Genomic DNA, 19,015 nt, shown 5'->3' with positions numbered 1-19,015 from the left:
CACCCAGAGTAGGAACTGGATTAAATCCGTTAGTAAGAAACTGGTACAGTAAAATAATCTTGGAATGTAGAGTCAGAAAACAGCAGCAACTGCCTTTGAGAAGCTGAATAAAAATGCAACTGTGTTTAAACTTGGACTAAAATCTACAGTTGCAGACAAGACACTCCTGCAATTCTAAACTATAATAGTTATCCACTTAAAAATTTATATACAATTACATGTGTAGCTGCTTTTGGCAACAAATAAAATTATTCACGTGAGTTGTGGTTGATTCTCGAACTTCAATTATGCTTTCATAATAATTAAGCTATAAATAACCTGTTGCACATGGAACAGATCAAGCAGCGGAGCTGATTCATTGCGTTAGGACTAGAACAACTCCTGTTTAAAACTGCCAGTTCGCTTGCCTGCCCCTTCTAATGGTAGCTGTCAGGACGCCTTACCCAGAGCTGACTGATGTGGAGGGTTGCTTTATTTAATTTCTGAAATCTCTCCTAATGTGTGCACTTTGTTTTCTCTCTTCCGTTCCCTCAGATTGTGCGGCGCAGGACTCAGCGCAGGAAATCTGGCATCACCTCTCTGCTTTTCGGTAAGGGCAACCCTGTGCCCTTCATGTGCTGTGGATGGCTGCTGCAGCCTAGGAGGGAGGGAAGTGAGCAAAGCAGGGAGAGAAGGGAGCCAGAACTGAAGGATGAGAGGGAAGAAGTGCAGTTTACTACTTGATTGCTTTGATCTGAGCTCAGAAAGTAAATTTTAGTTTAGACTGTTAGTCCATGAATGGTGAGCAACAGCAGGTTCAGCCCAGCTGTGATGTCCTTGCACTGACCAACAGGGCAAACACATTTTCTGGCAGACCATATGCAGTCCACAGGCTGGATGTGGTACTTTCCTGATGTTACTCTGCTTGGTTCAAGAACACCTCTGAAGATCTGAGACAGGGCGGGATGTCCAGTGCGTCACCCATCAAAATTTATAAATGCAAACATCATTATGTTTCCCTTTACTTACTCTGAGAGTTCAGTGCTGTGAACACTTTTGAGTCTTAATTTTCTTCACTTATGAGCTAAGACAAACTATGTCCAGAAAGCACACAGCCAGAATAGGTTTTTCATGGTTTTAACACTAACTTATTTCTTTGACTCTGTTAGAGTCCCTTCTACTGTAAGCCTTACTGTCATCACCATCCTTGCAACTGGTTAGCTTTCTTGAAGTTGCCACATGTCACCACAGGAACTTTTTTTCTGGAGGAAGACAACATACTAAATTTACAGGGTTCAGACAGTGTTCCTGTTGTGGTTGAAATGGCCTGAATAAATCTAAAATTGTGTTTTACTGGTCTTTCCAGAGAATAGCTTTTCTGATGTTCTCCAGGAAGGTGATATATTGTCACAGGCTTTCTCCATGCTTCCACATAGAGCATTACTTATAAAAATTCTAGTAGAATAACCAATGAAGCTGTGAAGTCAAGCATGCAGAAGTGAAGAAATGCAGGAAAGTTGCTTAAGCAACTTTATATAATGTTATCCTACAGTCAGTACAGACTGAACTGGCAGGGAACTTGGCTGCCACATGCATCTTTCTTGTGTCTCAGACAGTCTCCTTTACCATATTTGCGTCATTTTGTGATGGTGATAGTGAGTTATACACATGCACAAAGATAAAGTTTAAGTTCAAGCTCCAAAATATATCAGTGGTAGAATCGAGATGATCGATAGTGTTTTCTCATTTTAGTGGGGTTTCTGTACAGTGACTGTCATGTTTTTTACCTAACATTATTCTTAGTATTTAAAATGTTGGTTAAAAACAAGAAGTTGACCAGAATGGAGAACTTCAGCCCAAGTGAGAAGAAGGAAAGCTTGGATGTGATAAGTTCACCTTATACTGGGAACTGACAACTGAGCAGTGGAAAGTCTTCTGCTTGTGATAGTTACTGTGTAGAACTGGTACTTAGCCCTTATTTGGGAGGGAATAAGAACTCACCCAGAGCTTAATTCTTCTTCCTTAGAGTGAATCAGATGTAGTAGTAACTTGGACAGGAGGCACAGGAGCACTATTTAGAAGAGACCTCTCGCTGTCTGTATTCCAACCTCTTCTGCTCAAAGCCAGACTCTTGCTCATGCTAGATCAGGTCAGCCAGGGCTTTCTCTAGTTGAGGTTCAGGGAGTTGAACCAGATTTCCAATGACAGAATAGAAAGAAACAGTGAAAAGTAATTTGGTGGAGAGCAAGATGTTCATGTTGCCCTTTTCCTGTTGGATGGGCACTGCAACAAGAGAATGCAGGAGAGCTAGTCCTCCTCTGCACAGCTGTGCGGCTAGTCAGTTTTCACAGGCTCAAAGTAGAGCTTCCTCATATGTGGCTGATCACGCACTGGTTTCCTGTTTGGAAATGTAGGTGCGGTCATGTTGAGTGCAGTGAGGTGAATCTGGTAGAAACATTAGTTGCTTTCTTCTGTACAGTCTACCTTCTAAGATGGGAGAATGCTTCCCATGTCTTCTGCTTGTGTTTCGGTGGGACTGATCTGAACGCAGAGGGAAGAGCATGGTATTTTGGCCAGATGGGACTGAATGATAACAGAAAGAATCAGTGATCTATGTAAACCAGGGCAGCCCACAGAGCTAGTGCAGCTGCGGTTGGGTTTCTTCTTTAGTCGCATTCTATTTTAATCACACGAATTTTCTGGGAATCCCCAATATCTACGTGATAACCTATCTATTTACAATCTTCGTGTGTCCGAATCTGTAGTGAGAGTTCATGCATGCTCTCTTTCCTGCCCCTGGCCACAGAGGAGGAGATTTTGTTAGTTTTTTGTTGATTAGACTGTGAGTAACTATGGCCTACAGTTTTTTTAGTCTAGAAGCAAGGTTCAGTTTTCTCTTAAGATTTGTGTGTCTGATTCTCCAATCATTTAATTTAGCAAACAAAAAACAATTATAAAAATAATTTTAAATCTAATTTTGTGCTTCTAGTTACATTTCTAAAATTTGAGTCTTTTCAATTAGGATCACATGATTAAAAGATATTGTTAGTCACTTTTCAATAAGCAGAAGCTTAATGTGTTAAGCTGTTGCAGTAGCTGTACAGCTCAGACCACGCTTTATTTGTATTGTTTTCTGCACTGCTGTTAAAAGATAAGCAGAGTACTAATTTGCTAGCCAATTATTTACTTGGGTCCTGAGTAAAAGCTGTGTTTGTATAAACATTGGAGTTCAGTGAAAAATTCATTGTTTTAAATGTTGATTTTGTTAATCAAGCTACCGCATCTTCATTATATTATAAAGGGAGCACAAATGTATGAAAAAGATGTATGAAAATACATTTTGAATTTAAAACAAACTGATTTTTTTTAGAAAAAGAAGCAAATGATTCATTGTTCCCAAACATTGTGTACCCAGTATTTATGGCATTCAGATACATTAACTGTCTAAAGAATCCACGCCATTAGATATCTTTCTGCATAAAGTAATAGAGATAGGCTATAAAAACTCCTGGGTGAATTAGCAACTTTTACTTTGTGCTTATGACTGTTTCTATACACTTCAAACCTTTGAAATCTGGCTCTTAGGGAGGTTGAGGTCTTAAGCAGGTGGTGGCTTTTCTCTTGTGGCTCTGGCTTCTAGACTGGCACAGGGAAATGGGCTGTCATGGTTTTTCAAATCTCTTTCAAGCCTCAGTGAAGAATATGCTCTCAGCCAGTGAGTTATACAAATATCAGAAGTAGTTCAATCAACAGGTGATTCAGTTTCAAGGTACTTTCAGTTGGACAGGATTATTGCAAGTTCCCCAGTTTTGTGTCCCACCATTCAGCCAACTATATATTGTAGACATTCTCTAAAGTAGTACCTTGGTATACTGAGTTTCCCAGGCAGACCAAAAATGACATCTTTGAGTTCCATATGTGGTTTGAAATATCATATCCTTAAAATTCGATCCAGTCAAATTGGTATTTGCTATTTACATTATTGAATAGATTGGCAATAAGTATCTGCCTTAGTGTAGGCACTTCTGATGTCAGGCTTTTCTGATTTCTGCAAAACCAATGATTTCTAATGTTAACAAAAAATAAACACCTTGTACCTGATTTCCTTTCCTCACCTTCTCTTTTGCTGCATGGGCTCCACCAGGGGATGATGATCTGGAGGCACTGAAAGCCAAGAACATCAAGCAGACAGAGCTGGTGGCTGATCTGCGTGAGGCCATTCTCCAGGTGGCACGGCACTTCCAGTGTGTGGATCCCAAGAACTGCAGCATTGTGAGTGGAAACAGCTGGATATGCACTGCTGTGTGATCCAGGCATGAGTGTTGAGTGTCCACCACAGAACAGGACTGTTCAAATGCTCCTGAAATGTGGGCTTGAGAAGGAACATGCCAGGTGTAACGAGTGGAGGGTGAGGCTCGCTTAGCCCATCCCTGGTGGAGGAGGGCTGTGCTGGGATGTTGTCTGCTGGCTAGGAGGAGGAAAAGGTGTGGGAACAGCGGCATGCAAACTTTGGCAGATCAGCTGGGAGTCACCTGTTGCTATTCATTCCTCTTTGCTCTCATCTACATGCATGGTAGGATCTGACTCCAGACTACAGCATGGAGAGCCACCAGCGGGACCACGAGAACTATGTGGCCTGTTCTCGCAACCGACGCCGGCGAGCCAAGGCACTGCTGGACTTTGAGCGCCACGATGACGATGAGCTGGGCTTCCGCAAGAACGACATCATCACGGTGCGTCAGCCCATGAGACAGGGACCAGGGCAGGACCACGCAGACCCAGCTTGTTTGGGACACTGCACTACCTCTTCTGCAGAGAAAGAAGGGAGGAGATGAGCTCAGAGCCCAGTTAGGAGCCCAAGAGAAGCAGCTGGTGTTTTGGTGGCTGCCTGGGGGTGAGGCAGTGTGTTCCTGTGAGTGTTATCTTGTGGGTCATTCTCACTGCATCCACAAAGTCCCTTTCCTGGCTGTCATACAGCTGTGCAAAAGGCAGATTTGATCCAACATGAGTCCTGGTTTAACACTGTGCACTGAGCTGTGGTAAGACTGTAAAAGCATCCATTTGCATTTTAGCTGTGGGTGTCCCATCTGAAACTGGGGAGAACAGGGGTAATGTGTTTGCAGTAGCTTTGTGCCTTTGAAGGCCCCAAGCCACATGAGAAGAGAGCATTGAAAAAAACAGTTGAAAAGAAAGCAGTTTGTCATTGTGGACACACAACTGGGCAGCTGTAGCCCTCCTGCCACTGCACTCTCTTCAACTGGTGATTTCCTCTCCCTGTTTTTCAGATCATTTCCCAGAAGGATGAGCACTGCTGGGTGGGAGAGCTGAATGGACTGAGAGGTGAGAACAGGATGGGTTGCACTGGGGAGAGTGGGGCCCGGATGCAGAGCATCCATTCATCCGCAGCAACTGCTCTCATACATTTGCAGCAAAGGCTCTGTCAGGTACCCAGAGTATCTGCCAGGGACAGAAGAAATGCTAAAGCAGGGTATGAGAGCAGTGACCTGGTTACTTCTTGCAAACAGCAAGTTTAGGCTCCATTCTTCTGGCACAGGGTGTTTGGATGCATGTCATCACTGCTGCATGTAGGCAGTGTCCTGTAATTGGTTTCCTCATGCAGCTGCCTTAATTATTGTGATTTTGAGGCTGCTCGCTTCCTTCTTTGGGGTTGGGCCCTGTGAACTCTGATTTATTCTCAGCTCCCACTGGGCTCTCTGTAGGGATTTCTCGGTGTCTTTGCCAGGCTTATCTCTTTGTCCTCTCTTTGTAGGTTGGTTTCCTGCAAAATTTGTGGAAATCTTGGATGAGCGGAGTAAAGAGGTAATTAAAAAAAAACAGAACTACAAAAAACTCCCCACATTAAAATAAAGAGTTATGTCGTAACTGAAAAAACACAGATGAAGGGAGCCATGTATTTCCCTCTTTCAGTCTGTTTGCTCTTTCTGGCTATTGAGCGCTTTGTGGTGTGATGGGGCAGGTTATTTTCCTAAGCCTGTTTGCTCAACTTCCTCGTGCTGACCAAGTGGAGAATGAGGGCCCCAGAGGGTTCCAGGGCAGCCAGTGTGGGATGCCTGGGGTTGCAAAGACCCTAGAGATGAAACTCAAGAAAGCTGAGAAAGCAGCAAGCAGGTAGGCAGGAGGATTCTGTGGGTAGTGTTTCTGTCTTCTCCCTGCTGCCTGTGTTCTTTTCCTCCTTTGAAGTTGTGCCTGTGCTCATGCTTTGTGGCCATGACAGTGAATTCTCCCCAAACAGCTCTGCCCAAGGGGGCATTCTGTCTCAGTTCCTCTCACAACTGGCAGTGGTGGGATACCACCTATCTAGAAAAGATGCGTCAATATGTCCCCAAGGCTGAGGTAATGGGTAGGAGACAAACATCATCAGCTGTTGACCTAAGCAATTTTCAGGGGAAGTGGAGAAGGCCCTGTTCTCCCTCTTCTCCTTAGCATTTGGAATGTGAGGAAGAGCTCAAACGCCGACCCTAAGCCCCACTTGCTTCTTCCCCCCCTCTCAGGGCTGGTTCCTTGGATGCAGATCACCTCTCTGTGTATAAACATGCTCTGTACTGCTGAGCGTTTCTCCTCCCAGCCGTGGAAACAGAGAGGATCCCACTCATAGGATTGTTAACACAATATCCCCCCTGACCTGGAAATTCCTATCTGTTCCTTATTTGTCTTGACATTTACCACCTTACAGAGTCCCAGAGACCCTCAGTGCAAGTCCCTCTCCATACCTTAGCTCAGTCAGTGTCACACCAAAGTGCAGCAGTTCCAATGTGCTGAACACTGCCACGATGGTGCTGGGGTCACCTGTGTGGTCTCCTGGGGACCACCAAAGCACAAAGGTCCTGGTGTCCCAGCAGATCCCCGGGCAGCAGCACAGAACATGGTGCCTTATGAAAGCACATAAGGGGTAAAGGAGGTGGGGGCTGGCTGGCACCTGGGAGTAGAATTGATCTGTGCAGTGAAGGTGTAGGTGAGCGGACCACCTCCATGCTCTACCCCCTCACCAGTATGCTGAGAGCTGGCTCTTCATGTTCCTCAGTACTCCATTGCTGGAGATGACTCAGTCACGGAAGGGGTGACGGACTTGGTGCGAGGAACGCTTTGTCCAGCCTTGAAGTCCATATTTGAACATGGATTGAAGAAGCCGTCTCTGCTGGGAGGGCCCTGCCACCCTTGGCTGTTCATTGAAGAGGTGAGATGCCCAGTTTCCTTCGTGGGGCAGTGTTGCCAGAGGGCTGGGGTGAGGGGGTTGTAGGGCAGAGTGTGCTGACTGTCCCTCTGCTCCTCTAGGCTGCAAGCCGGGAAGTGGAACGGGACTTCGACTCTGTGTATTCTCGCCTCGTGCTCTGCAAGACTTACAGGTAAGGCCACTTCAGTCACACCAAGTGGATGGGTCTGTGCCCTGCCCCTGCCTGCTCATCAAACTGATGCTGCTCTGCACCTTGGGAAGGGTCATGGTCTGCCTCATCCTCCTGCGGTTGTGGTTGTGCCTGTGCTGACTTGGGGCCGGCAGTGGCTCTTGTTCCCTTCCCTGAGCTCCTGTGTTTGCATCTGGATCTGTATTTTGCTCCCTCGTGGCTGCAGGGGCCCTTTGGGCTCAGCAGTAGCAAAAGAGCTGTTGTGGTATGAAGCAGGAAAGGCCTGTGTGTGCCCAGGGTGGCTCTGGGGTTAGCTAAGTCTCTGCTGTGATCTTTACAGGCTTGATGAAGACGGCAAAGTCCTCACTCCAGAGGAGCTGCTTTACCGGGTGAGTGCTGCCCCGAGCCCACTCAGCCCAGCTCCTACTTGCAGGAAATTTCCTGTGGAGGCTGCTGGGGGGAGATGCTTGAGAATCTCACAGACCTTTCTCAGCTCCTCTGGTGCTAGCAGGTGGCACTGGTGAGGGTGGGAGCTCCAGGGAGGGCAGCGTATGGCTGTGTTGCTGAAATGACTGCCCAGTGGTAACCACATCTTCCCTCCCTGCAGGCAGTTCAGGCTGTGAACATGACACACGATGCTGCACATGCACAGATGGACGTGAAGCTTCGTTCTCTCATCTGTGTTGGACTCAAGTGAGTCATCTGGCCATTGTGGGTGCAAGGAGCTGGGGAAGGGACACAATGGGCTTAAGGGCAGCAGTGGTTTCAATCCATCTTTGGCCACAGTGTCTTTTTCCCCCCTTTCACTGCAGCCACTGAGTGGGACTTGCTCCTTATTCACTGAGCTGGCCTGAATCCTAGCTGGAAGAAGTAGCTCATTTTGCATGGAGTGGCTCACACAAGTTTACTGGGTTATCCTGTTCCCACTGGGGACAGGACTGGGGTCAAGGCTTGGGCTGAAAATAGACAATCCCAGAGGGATGCGGGTTCTTTCCCTGGTTTCAGCTGAGTAACATGCCTCTACCCCATTGCTGCAGTGAGCAGGTGCTGCATTTGTGGCTGGAGGTGCTGTGCTCAAGCCTGCAGACCGTGGAGAAGTGGTTCCATCCCTGGTCATTCCTGCGCAGTCCCGGCTGGGTGCAGATCAAATGTGAGCTGAGGTAAGTGTCCCTATGGGCAGGGTCTGGAATGGACTCCTTCTCTGCAGGAGGTGGCCCTTGCTGTGGCTGAGTTTGGGCCCTCTCCAGTGTGTCATAGCATGGACTGCCCAGAAATTTCCTTCTGTGTGCTGAGGCAGCAGCAGCTCTCTAGATGGTTTAATACAAGGCACTGTGCCTGCCTGATCCAAGAGCAGAGCTTGGCTGCTGGGGACCTGTTGTGACAAGCATGTAGCCTTTGCCTGGCAGTAACCTCCTGCTGTGTCCTGCAACTGCTCTGATGGAGAGACTGCCTTTTCCACCCTATATCCTCTGCTAGCCACCATAAGTCCAAGCAGGGAACAGGGAATGTGCTAGGGAGATAGTTGGACTGTCATTGGCTAAGAAGGAGTCGGTCATCGACTGACTCCCTAGTTAAGCAAGGGAGTGATGTCAGGGGCTGGAAGCAGCCTTTAGTGCCTGAGCTCACACAAAGCACGTCACTTGGAGCCCAGGGCACACATCCATGGGTGTGCTCCTGGTCTTCCTGCACTCTGCAAAGCCAGGTGAAGTCTCAAGGAGCTGGAGGGCAAATCCCCTGCCATCACCACTGCTCCAGCCTGGTTGCTGCTTTTGTCTGCACCACCAAGTTACCTCTGGACCCAGTGGGAGCATCTTTATCGAGAGCAGGCCTGTGTGTACATACCACAGGGTTCTCCTTGCGCTGCTGCCAAATGGGAGGGGGCTCTCTCCACCTCTGTGCTGCATGTCCTGTGGCTGCTTTCTCACAGCATGGGGGCAGTGCCAGTTCAGCACAGCCGAAGGTCTGAGTGCGACTGGTTCGTGTCTTATGTCGTACTTGGCCAAGCCAGCAAGGGAGCTCCCCGTGCCAACTCCTTGCAGCACTTCTGCATGAGAGTCAGGATGCTTCTCTTACTCCAGGGAGAGAGAGGCAGGGCTGCAGAAACTCTGAGGTGCTGCTGGCAGGGATCTGTTTTCTGGAGAGTGAACCTTCAACCCCCATTGCCAGCTGCGTGCAGCCCTTAGCCAGGCGTGTCTGCAGTGCCCCAGAGCCCAGGGCTGCCCCTGCCTCCCTATGCTGCTGTACCAGGCTCTGTAGGGGCTGCACTTGAGTCACATCTTCAAGCTTCTCTTCCCAGCCTGGGCCTGGCAAGATTTGAAGCCCAGCGATGGGTAAACAGGGAATGAGTGACTGCTGCTGTCTTTTCAACACTATCCAACAAGGAATTTCAGCCTTGTAAGCTTAGTAGCATGCTGGGACAAGCTGAGGAGACAGTGCGTTGGTGTGCCTGGGGCAGCAGTCGTGGGCACAGGCTGGGAGTGTGATCTGGGTGGGTGGGTATGTTTTACCATCGCTCTCTTCCATTTCTGTTGCAGGGTCCTCTGCAAATTTGCCTTCAGCCTCTCTCAGGACTGGGAGCTGCCAATAAAGAGGGAGGTAAGTAGGTGGCATCTCTCATTCTCTCACTCAGCCGGGGGCTTTGCTTACTGCCTCCCTCTCCCAGCTTTGTGCTCCAGCCCATCCTCTGCCTCCTCTTGAGCCAGCACCAGAGGCTGTGGATGGGGCTGCTTGCCGCTGCCCAGCTGGGGCAGAGGGAAATGGCAGGCCCCCCCTTCCCTGGTGCTCTCCAAACCGCGGGGCCTCTCCCTGTTTCAGCTGTGCAGAGGTGGGAAGTGCAAAGGCTGCTCTGTATGGGTGCTGGAGATCTCTGTGTGCTTGGGCTCTGCCCGCAGACACGACCTTCCCTTTTCTGGGTGTGGTGCACTCACCCAAGGTCTCTGTCGTCCTGCAGGAGAAGGAGAAGAAGCCACTGAAGGAAGGAGTGCAGGACATGCTCGTGAAGCACCATCTCTTCAGCTGGGACATAGATGGGTGACCCCCACCCTGCCCCATCCTGGGAAACCTTCTCGATTGCACACACTCCTCTCCCCCACCCCTGTCATGTCTCACCCCCTGCCTTCCCCCACCCCACCCACTTGTATCTGTGACAAAATCCCCCTCGGGGGGGGGCTGCCAGACCACCTGGGACAGATGGCAGCAGCACCGAGAGGCCAAGCTGCCAACCCAAGGGAGGTGATGGTCAAGGGTAGTGCTGCAAAGGGACAAGTGTGTTCTGGCTACAAAAACCAAGTGCCCCCCTCCCAGCTTTCTGCATCTCTGCTATCCCCATCTTCTGCTTGCCTCAGCCCTGCCTCCCCACCAGAGCTTGAGGGAACAGCCTGGCCGGAGCACCTCGTGCCCCATGGACCAGCGTGGGTGTGTTAGCGTGGCTGTGGCTGTGGGGACAGCCCTTGCGGGGTGGCTTTGATGTGTGAAAGCTGGAGCCGTTGGCACTTGGCACTGCAGGTGCATTAGAGGAGCAGGGAGAGCACATCCCCTCCCCATGCCAGCCAAGGGCTCCCCTCTGTGGGGGGGACACTTGGACAAGTTCCTTTGGCCTGGAGCCAGAGCTGAGAAGGGGGAGCTGCCATCAGCATCATCCCACCTCCCCAGCACTGCTGTGTGGGGTGTTCACAAGAGTTGCCCAAGTTTACCAGCCTGTTACTACTGTAACAGCCTTAGGGGATGGTCCTTGTCTCCTCTGGGAGCAGACAAAAACCACCTCTCCCCTAAACAAGTGTTTCATGCTATCATTTTAGTCTCTAGATGATTTTTACTGTTAACCAAAAAGCTGTAAATTTACTCCAGGAACGTGTATATTTTGGCACTGTTGTAGCTCAGGACAAGGTTTAAGTTGGAGCTGGCTCAGGGAGACTTAACTCATCCTCCTCGCCCTGCAGTGGCAGTGGGGACATGGGTCAGGAGTGGAGAATTGCTGCTTTGTGGTGGTGGCTCTGGATATGGAGTCTGTGACTTTCTACTGAAAGTGCTTGTCTGTGAGCACAAACTACTCATGGGATGACACTAGATTCTTACTTTCCTTTATTTGGTGGGTTTGTAAATAAAAACTGCATCTTGGGAGAGTGCTGGGCTTTGTCTTATTTTTTGACAGGGCCAGGACTCAGTTTTTAATTTCTGCCATTTGACAATGGCGACCCCATTTCAAGCTGAGGTCTCTGCTCAATCTGTGCTGGTACTGAGGGAGCTCTTTGCATCAGAGCAGCCCACGAGGTCAGGCAGCAGCCAGGGCAGAGGCAGTTCTGCTGCCAGCAGTGGCAGCCCTGCCTTGTGTCTGCACCACCAGCCCTCCCTGAAGTGCAGCTCTGCAGCAGAGCCCCAGAAAAGCAAGAAAGACTGAAAACTAGGTGTTGTAGGGACACTGCAGGAGGAGGGCTCTTAGGAAAGGGAGTGGGGCTGGCAGAAAGCAGGGCTGGGTAGGGGAGACAGCAGTGTTGTCTGTACAGGTGTCTCCAGAAAAAGCAGGTGAAGTCTTATCTGCAAAGTGGGACAGTAACAGGGCACAGGCCCTTGGGAGAACTCTGTTGAGAAGCCCAAGCTTTTGGGAGGGTGGAAGTTGCAGAGTCTGTACTGATGTCAAAGTGAGTCTTTTCATTTGGCATGTGGCTGTGGAAGAGGTAGTGTCACCTCACCACCAGCTGGGGTCCAGACCAGCCTGCTGGGCTGGGGGAGGCTGAAAAAGCTGCCCCTGTTCTAGTGTAAGACCTACTTCTGCTTGCAGGGTAGGTAATTTCCATACACTGAGGGAATCTCCCTGCAGCTGAAAAGGATGAGGCACCACCACTTAAGCTGCTTTTTTCAGGTTTGAGAAAGACCCAGAGGGATAACTCACCCTTAGCTGGAAAAGGCAGAGTGGCCCCAAGGCCTCCCACCAGCATAGCAGAGAAGTTTTTGAGCATGTGGCTGTTTGGAATTTTTTTAATAAAATGGATTTTTTTTTCAAATATTTGTAACTGAAAAAATAATTCAATTTAAAGATCGATTCTCTCCCCCATTAACTTGTCACTTTTATCCTTTTCCAGTTGAAAACTTGCTCTGGATCTGATGCCCCAACACCATCCAGTTCTGATGGTGCTGATCACCCCTTGCCGTTTGCTGCATAGTGGAAGAGGGAGAGTGCGTGCTAGTCAAATACACATTACAAACAAGTAGTGGTTACAGCAGAAAGATTCAGGATTACATTCAAGGTAGAGGCAGAACATCAGACTTCATTTTTCCCAATGGGTGCAAAAATGTATGTCCAGGGGAATACCTCTTCCGACAAAGAACTATTGAACTATTATTCAAACAAATAATAGTAAGAAAGCAGAGAACTGGGCAAGCCTGCTCTGGGCACTGCTTGGGGAAAAGACTTTTCTAACATTTCCTGGGCTGAGGCACCATCTTCCCTTCTGCCCACAGGCACAGGGTTATCACTTGCTCTCCTGGCAGAAGCCCCTTGTGCAGAGGGGCTCTGGCAGGTCAGCTGGATTCCTCCAGAGATGAGGTCATGGTTCTGTATCGTCTGGGCTCCTTGAGGTTCTTCAGCCCATCAGCCAATCCAAGTGTGTTGGGCAAAGTCAGGGTCACTAATTTCCTACAGTTTCACACCTGCAGGACAGGTGGACGGGTAAAGGTGAAAGGGAGCACCCGTATGCTCAGTCTTTCACCAGCAACCCCAGGGAAGAGGTAAATTGGTAACAGGCCAGGACTGCAGCTGGAGCACTCCTACCTTCCTCTAGGAGCTCATTGCACTTTGATAATTTCATTCTTTATTTACTGGTTGCAGCTCTGTAATTATTTGTATGAAGGAAATCACACAGCTGGTTTTTGTGAGGGCTACTGCAACTGGGGGCTAAAAGAACCTGATTTTGCTTGAGTTTGACAAACAGGCAGCCTCACTTTTTCCCCTTAGCATTTCAGAGATCCTCCCACCTCACCCATACTTTCCTCCTAAGAAACCCCTTACCTCCTGCACCCACCTGGTCCCACAGCTGAGGGGAGCTGGTGGCAGCTCTGCAAGGCGATTGCTAATGTACTCACTGCTCCCAGCCAGCACCAGGACTGCGCTAGGAGAGAATTTAGGGAGGGCTCAGGGGAGTGAAGGGGGTGCCGACCAGTCTCCGTTATTCTAACTTTTAGGATGTGCTGCTGTAGCTTGAGCAATAGAAAGCCTAGGGGAAAGGGGGACAGTGTCCTCCCCAGCCCAAACACTGAGGGAGGCAGATAAGAGGCTCTGACTTGCTTACAGCTCTGGGGGGAAGAGGAGAGAGAAAGGGGTAGAAAGGAAGGAAGCTGCCAGCAGGCTCTCCCTGCAAATAATTAAGAAAGTGGCTCCCCATGCAGTTAACAAGCAAATAGGGCTCAGGAAAGCAGGAGTTTCTCCCAGCTCAGACATGACTACAGCCAGCTGCCAGTTTAATGGCTGAGGGAGAGCACATTGTGCAGGGCTGGCATTCACCTGCTCCTCCATGTAGCAGAGGTGCCAACATTGCTGTGGCCCAGCCTCCCCCTGAGAAGAGGCCCATGTACCAAAGGTGCAGGGGAGCAGCATGTGGCTGCTCACAGCTACCCCTCCCCAGCAGGAAGCACTGCAGCCCAGTGCAAGGGAAAGATGGGACAGCATCCTCAAGGAGATATTGAGGATGGTGGTTGATCCTTTCATTGCCTGAGCAGGGTCAGTACCTCGGTCCGTATGATTTCAGAAGCCATGGCTTCCCCCACCTCACTGAGCCAGAGCAGCCTGGACCCAGCTTAGTGCCAAAGCTGGGACAGCTGTGCAGCGAGGTGCCTGCATGGGGCCACCTAAGCCATGTCCCACCTGCTTAGTATGGCCGTGAGCTACTACTAACACAGGAATTTAAAAGTAACAGGAGTAACAGCACAAGAGTGAGCCACAGGCCTGGGTTTCCAACACAGAACCCTGCACAAGGAATAGTATCGTCATGGCTCTGGGGAGCTTGGGGTGCTTGTCCACCCACTCCTCATTCAGCAGTTACCCCGAGGCACCAGCCTGGGGCCCTGCAGGGACACAGGGCACCAGCTTACACTAAGCTGCCATTTACTTTTGCCTTTTACCCCATGGGACAGGAGGAAAGGAAGAGCAGAGGTCAGCTGTCCAGTACATGCTTTTAGGCCTGCACTTTTCCCCAGAAAGGGGCCCTCACAGTTGCACTACTGAGCCAGGACCTGTGCCATGCCATACAACCCCCCTTTTGCAGTGCCACTTCCCCTTTCTCACCTACTGGGTCTGACATCCATCCCTGGGGCACCTGCTACAGTGAGGCACCAACACAGCAAAGGCAGGAGAACAGATTGCACGTGGCCCCCAATGATATGTTGCTTATTGCCAGCTGTGCCCCTTACCAGCTCCCCAGGGCACACAGGCGCTTTCTTGTCCCTACCTCTGCCACAGCCTGACTGCCCTGCTCACCTGGGGATGTCACAAGTGCTGTGGAAGCTGGGGGTGATGGGGTGTGACTGACAGCAGTTTTAACATATAAGGACCTGATTTTTAGCACCTTAAAAATCTGTTTTGCAGCCCAAGGTGAGTGAAGCAGGCAGGCAGGCAGGCAGGCAGGCCTCTGCAAAGCTCAGCAATATTTGGGAAACCAGCTTAGACATTACCAGGTTGGTGGGTCACCCTGGTTCCCTTTGGCTACATTTAGAAAAGGTGCCTGTTCTGCCCAGCTCCTCACAGCCCTGCGGCAGATCAGACCCTCCCCTGACAGACAGCAGGTGGTGCAGAGGGCAGCCTCTCCAGACCCCCAGCCAGCTCTCCTGCTTTTGTGTCCTGCTCCAGAGGTAGAATCCCCTTCCTCAACCATTAAGATCAACCATTAAGACCAACCATGCTGGGGCAGCACAACCCCCTTTATCTGCCCATCCCAGAAAGGTGCAGAGTGCTGCTTCTGGAAACAGCTCAGGCCCAGCTCTGTCCCACGTGAGGGAACTCATTCCTGGCTGCAATGCACTGCCGTCACTGCTCCTGCCTGGAGGAAGAGGGGCTGCTGGCTCTGCTCTCACCTGGACTGGGTCAGGCTGCATGGAGTGGGCAGGAGGCCGCCAGCCCCACAGCTCCTGCAGCTTCTTCCCCCTGCAGCAGCAGTTCTCCCTGCCCTGGCCTGGCCCACTGCCGGCTTCGTGCAGGAAGGACACTGTTAGGGGGAGGAGTACAAATACTAGGAGCTTGTTTCTTTTTTCTTTTTTTTGGTTGACTGGCCTCTTCCCTCTGCATGCCTGTGCCCTCCCACTCCCATTCCCTTCAGTCTCTGCTCACAGAATTACAAGCAAGAATCCCAGTGCAGCTGCAGATCGTGTCCATCAAGGAAGTCTGTGGAAAAGAGGCTGGGAGCTGCGGTGCTCAGAGGAGCCAGGCTCATGACAGGCCCCCCTGGCAGCTCCAGCCAGTCCATGCTGTCCAAGTTAGCCTCAGCCAGATCCAGGGTTATGCTCCCAGATGGCTCGTGAGCAAAGTGCAATTCCGAGGTGTCCATAGGTGAAGGCGGGTGGTCCAGGATGGCTGAGCTGCTCAGCATCTCACTGTGGAGGTCATCAATCAGGGACAGGGGCTCCGGCCCATCATGGCCTGCTGTCAGCAATGGGAGGCCGGTGCTGCTCTCCAGGAAGTCCTCCAGCCGGCCCACGGGCACCGGCTGCCCCAAGGACACTGGCACCGCCAGCTCTGAGGAATGGTGGCTGCTGGGCGGTGGGGAGCAGGCCGGGGCCACAGGTGGTTCTTTCCCAGCTGGGGACGACTGATCCTTGAAGTCAGCAGAAATCTCTGTACAGGGAACAACCAGGCAGGCCAGGTGAGGAAAAGCCTGGCTGAACATCAGAAGGATCCCTCCCACCCACTAGGGCCACAGGAGCCCCCTGACACTGAGCCATCACTGACCACCAGCAGCATAAGAAAACTCATCCTGTGCTTGCCTTGCTATGGGTAGTTTTCAGCCCACCTCTGAGGAATTCAGTCTCGGTCCAGTATCTCAGAAGCCATGTGCCCAGATCTGATGCAGCAGAGCCGCTGAGAATCACAGAATCATACCAATGTCTGACTGGCATCTCCGTGCCTTAATGACTACTGCCCATGCTAAAGGCACTGCAAGGGACAGTGGAGAAAAGACTGGGGCCATGACAGACTCTCCTCTCAGTGCTCTACAGTCCCCAGACTCAGACCCAGAGACTGTGGGAAATGCTGGTTTTGTCTCCTTACCTCCACTTTCGATGAGGATATCAAACAGGTCGTCCATCTGCTGGCTGGAACAGCCATTCTCCTGAGGAGAGCAAATGCAGGATTAGCTTCCTATTTACCAGAGGAGCTTCCACCTCCAGCAACACCCTTGGCTGCTGCTTCTCCTCCCTCACTCCAGGGATGGGCCTGTTATCTACCAAGAATGAGCACACAGAGCATGGCACCAGAGTCCTCCATAACCCCAGGCTGTTACTGGCTGGGAAAGTATGATTGGCAATTGGCAGTGAGTGGCTTGGAATTTTTACCTGCGGTTTAGGGTCTGCCCTAAACCCTCCAGAAGGAATTTAACTGGGAAGGTGCAGTTATGTCTCCATTCCCTATCAGTGGAAACTAAGCAGAGTTACAATGGCAGCTTTTCATCTGCTCTCCAAGGAAACCAGGGAGAACAACTGATCTCACCTGGGCCTTTGGCTGTTTTTTCATGGCCTCTTCATAGCCTGGTGGTGGCTCTTTCACTGGGACAGAGGGAACAGGAAGAGCAGGTGGAGTTCCAAAAAGCGGCGTGTGCTGTTGCTGCTCCAGGTCCATCTGGGATGGGGAAGGGGCAGCAGGAGAGCTGGGCTGTGATAAGGGCTGTTTAGAATGAAGGCAGAAGGGGTGATCAGGGAAAAGTCCACATCAACTCCTGTCTCACGGCTGCTTTGAGAGGCTATCATCACCCCTCGCTTCCTGAGTGCTGCACAGAGGTCTACACGGATCTACTCTCAGCAGTCTGCCTTCTTCCCTGGACTCTGTGCACTATGCCCTGGCTTTAAGGAAGGAAGACAGATTTCCCCTCCAACTCACAGCTGGAAATCTTTTGCTGATTTTTCTAATGCTAAAGCTGCCACACCACAAACCACTACCTCGCTGCTCCTGGATGGGGAGAGCCCCATCTGTCCAAGTGGGGAAATCCTCTAGCACTTCAGAGAGAGAGAGGGCACTTCCCTTGTGTGTTCAGCCTACTCAGTGCAATATATCCAGGGCCTGTCTTTTACCCACATCCCCCTGCAGTGCCTGCTTTGGGAACACAAGCCAGCCTCACTAGGCAGCAAGTTTCACAGCCCGATGCTGGGCGGAGAGCACCAGAGCACTCAGCAGCACCAGAGCTCCAAAGGAAACCCCAAGGGTTGCAGGAAGTGGTGCTTGTGACTCAGCTTTACCAGATGAATCAGCACACAACTGCCCATAAGAAAAGTTCAAACAAGGATCAGGCCTTTGCTTCTACAGCAGCTATGCATGACCCACACTGAAACTTGCATGCCTGGAGCAGTGACCCCTGGGCAGCTGCTGAACGCCACTTCCAACATGTGTAAGTGTTGATGCCCTTCCCCATCCTGTTTTCCCTGGAAAGCTGTTCATCTGTTCTGTGACCCACAGGTAGAGGAGGGATGCCAGGCCCCAGCTGGCAGAGCTGGTCTGGGGTCCCCTCTCTTCCTGAGAGGGATAGGAAACCATCACTGTGACACAGGCCACGGGGACGTGCTGGGAGGGTACCTTTTTTGACACAGCGGGTGAGCCGGTTTTGCCAAAAGCACCAATTTTTAGGGACTGTTTATGGAAACCATTGGATAAGAAAGGCTGCAGGTTTGGAGGTGCCAAGAAAGAAAATATGGTGCGGGGCAGCTGCCTCGTGACCACCTGCAGACCTGGCTTCTGACCTTGCATAGAGGCAAAAGGATTGGGAGAGTCCCACGGATGCCTCTGCAACACACAGGCTAAGGGACTCTGAGGAAAACAGGTGCCTTCCTTTACCTTCTGCACTTTCTCAAAGGTCTCAAAGCAAACAAGGCACTGACTGACTCTTTGCAAAGTAGATATCTCACTCTGACTACACTAGAAATGATTCCTGTCTTCAAATCCTTTTCAGGAACAGAGTCAGAAGTGATCCTCCAAGCTCTAAAAACTCTTCGTAATCTTTCTGTACCTTAATTACACATTAGAGACAGCTAAGCAGGCTAGAAAGGGAGGAGATGCACAGCAGATCCTCTTTACAGCCATCACCTGGAGAAGGGGTAAAGTCAGAGGTGCTCTCTTTCCTGAAGCAGCATTGCACTTCACAGAGAGGTAATTAACAGGCATGCTCAAGGCATGGGAATGGAAATGACAGCATGCTCAGCAGTGTCAGAGAGTAAAATGTCACATTCCTTTTACCCCTCTGAGCTCACACAGCATCTTCAGCAGCAGACACACTGCCCACACCACCCTCTCTCCATGCAGCAGCCACCTTTTCAGTTCAGCTGCACTCCTTCAGGAGTAAGGGACACCTCTATAAACCAAGGCTGCCCACTTTGGCCTCTCGTTTTTAATCCACAAACGATGCTTGTTTAAAACACCCACTGGTACTGCCCTTGTGTTACAAATTCTGGCAGCAGGCAAACACAAACAAGGAAAAAAGTGAGCAGAC

At 50.4% G+C, this 19,015-nt stretch overlaps 2 protein-coding genes across 4 annotated transcripts in view; one reads left to right on the top strand and one right to left on the bottom strand.

Moving 5' to 3' along the window:
- Window positions 1–11,462, top strand: part of SGSM3 (small G protein signaling modulator 3) — a 28,290-nt gene extending 16,828 nt beyond the window's left edge. For all 3 annotated transcript variants that reach the window (XM_027680174.1, XM_027680172.1, XM_027680173.1), the window contains 12 exons: window positions 535–589; window positions 4,124–4,251; window positions 4,557–4,712; window positions 5,265–5,319; window positions 5,750–5,799; window positions 7,022–7,174; window positions 7,273–7,343; window positions 7,681–7,729; window positions 7,948–8,033; window positions 8,378–8,500; window positions 9,875–9,935; window positions 10,291–11,462. In XM_027680174.1, coding sequence (XP_027535975.1) covers window positions 535–589; window positions 4,124–4,251; window positions 4,557–4,712; window positions 5,265–5,319; window positions 5,750–5,799; window positions 7,022–7,174; window positions 7,273–7,343; window positions 7,681–7,729; window positions 7,948–8,033; window positions 8,378–8,500; window positions 9,875–9,935; window positions 10,291–10,374 — 1,071 coding nt within the window. In that variant the 3' untranslated portion in view covers window positions 10,375–11,462. The remainder of the gene's footprint in view (window positions 1–534; window positions 590–4,123; window positions 4,252–4,556; window positions 4,713–5,264; window positions 5,320–5,749; window positions 5,800–7,021; window positions 7,175–7,272; window positions 7,344–7,680; window positions 7,730–7,947; window positions 8,034–8,377; window positions 8,501–9,874; window positions 9,936–10,290) is intronic.
- An 836-nt stretch (window positions 11,463–12,298) lies between these two features.
- The window catches only part of MRTFA (myocardin related transcription factor A), a 48,954-nt gene continuing 42,237 nt past the window's right edge, over window positions 12,299–19,015 (bottom strand). Inside the window, exons 12-14 of the mRNA XM_027680170.1 lie at window positions 17,029–17,202; window positions 16,591–16,651; window positions 12,299–16,158 (exon numbers count right to left, since the gene is read on the bottom strand). Of these exons, the coding sequence (XP_027535971.1) occupies window positions 15,659–16,158; window positions 16,591–16,651; window positions 17,029–17,202 (735 nt within the window). The 3' untranslated portion in view covers window positions 12,299–15,658. The remainder of the gene's footprint in view (window positions 16,159–16,590; window positions 16,652–17,028; window positions 17,203–19,015) is intronic.

Source organism: Neopelma chrysocephalum, unplaced genomic scaffold (assembly GCF_003984885.1).
Source record: "Neopelma chrysocephalum unplaced genomic scaffold, ASM398488v2 Primary Assembly neopelma1_59, whole genome shotgun sequence".
In the NCBI taxonomy this organism is placed as follows: domain Eukaryota; kingdom Metazoa; phylum Chordata; class Aves; order Passeriformes; family Pipridae; genus Neopelma; species Neopelma chrysocephalum.
This window is presented reverse-complemented; position numbering and strand designations above follow the sequence as displayed.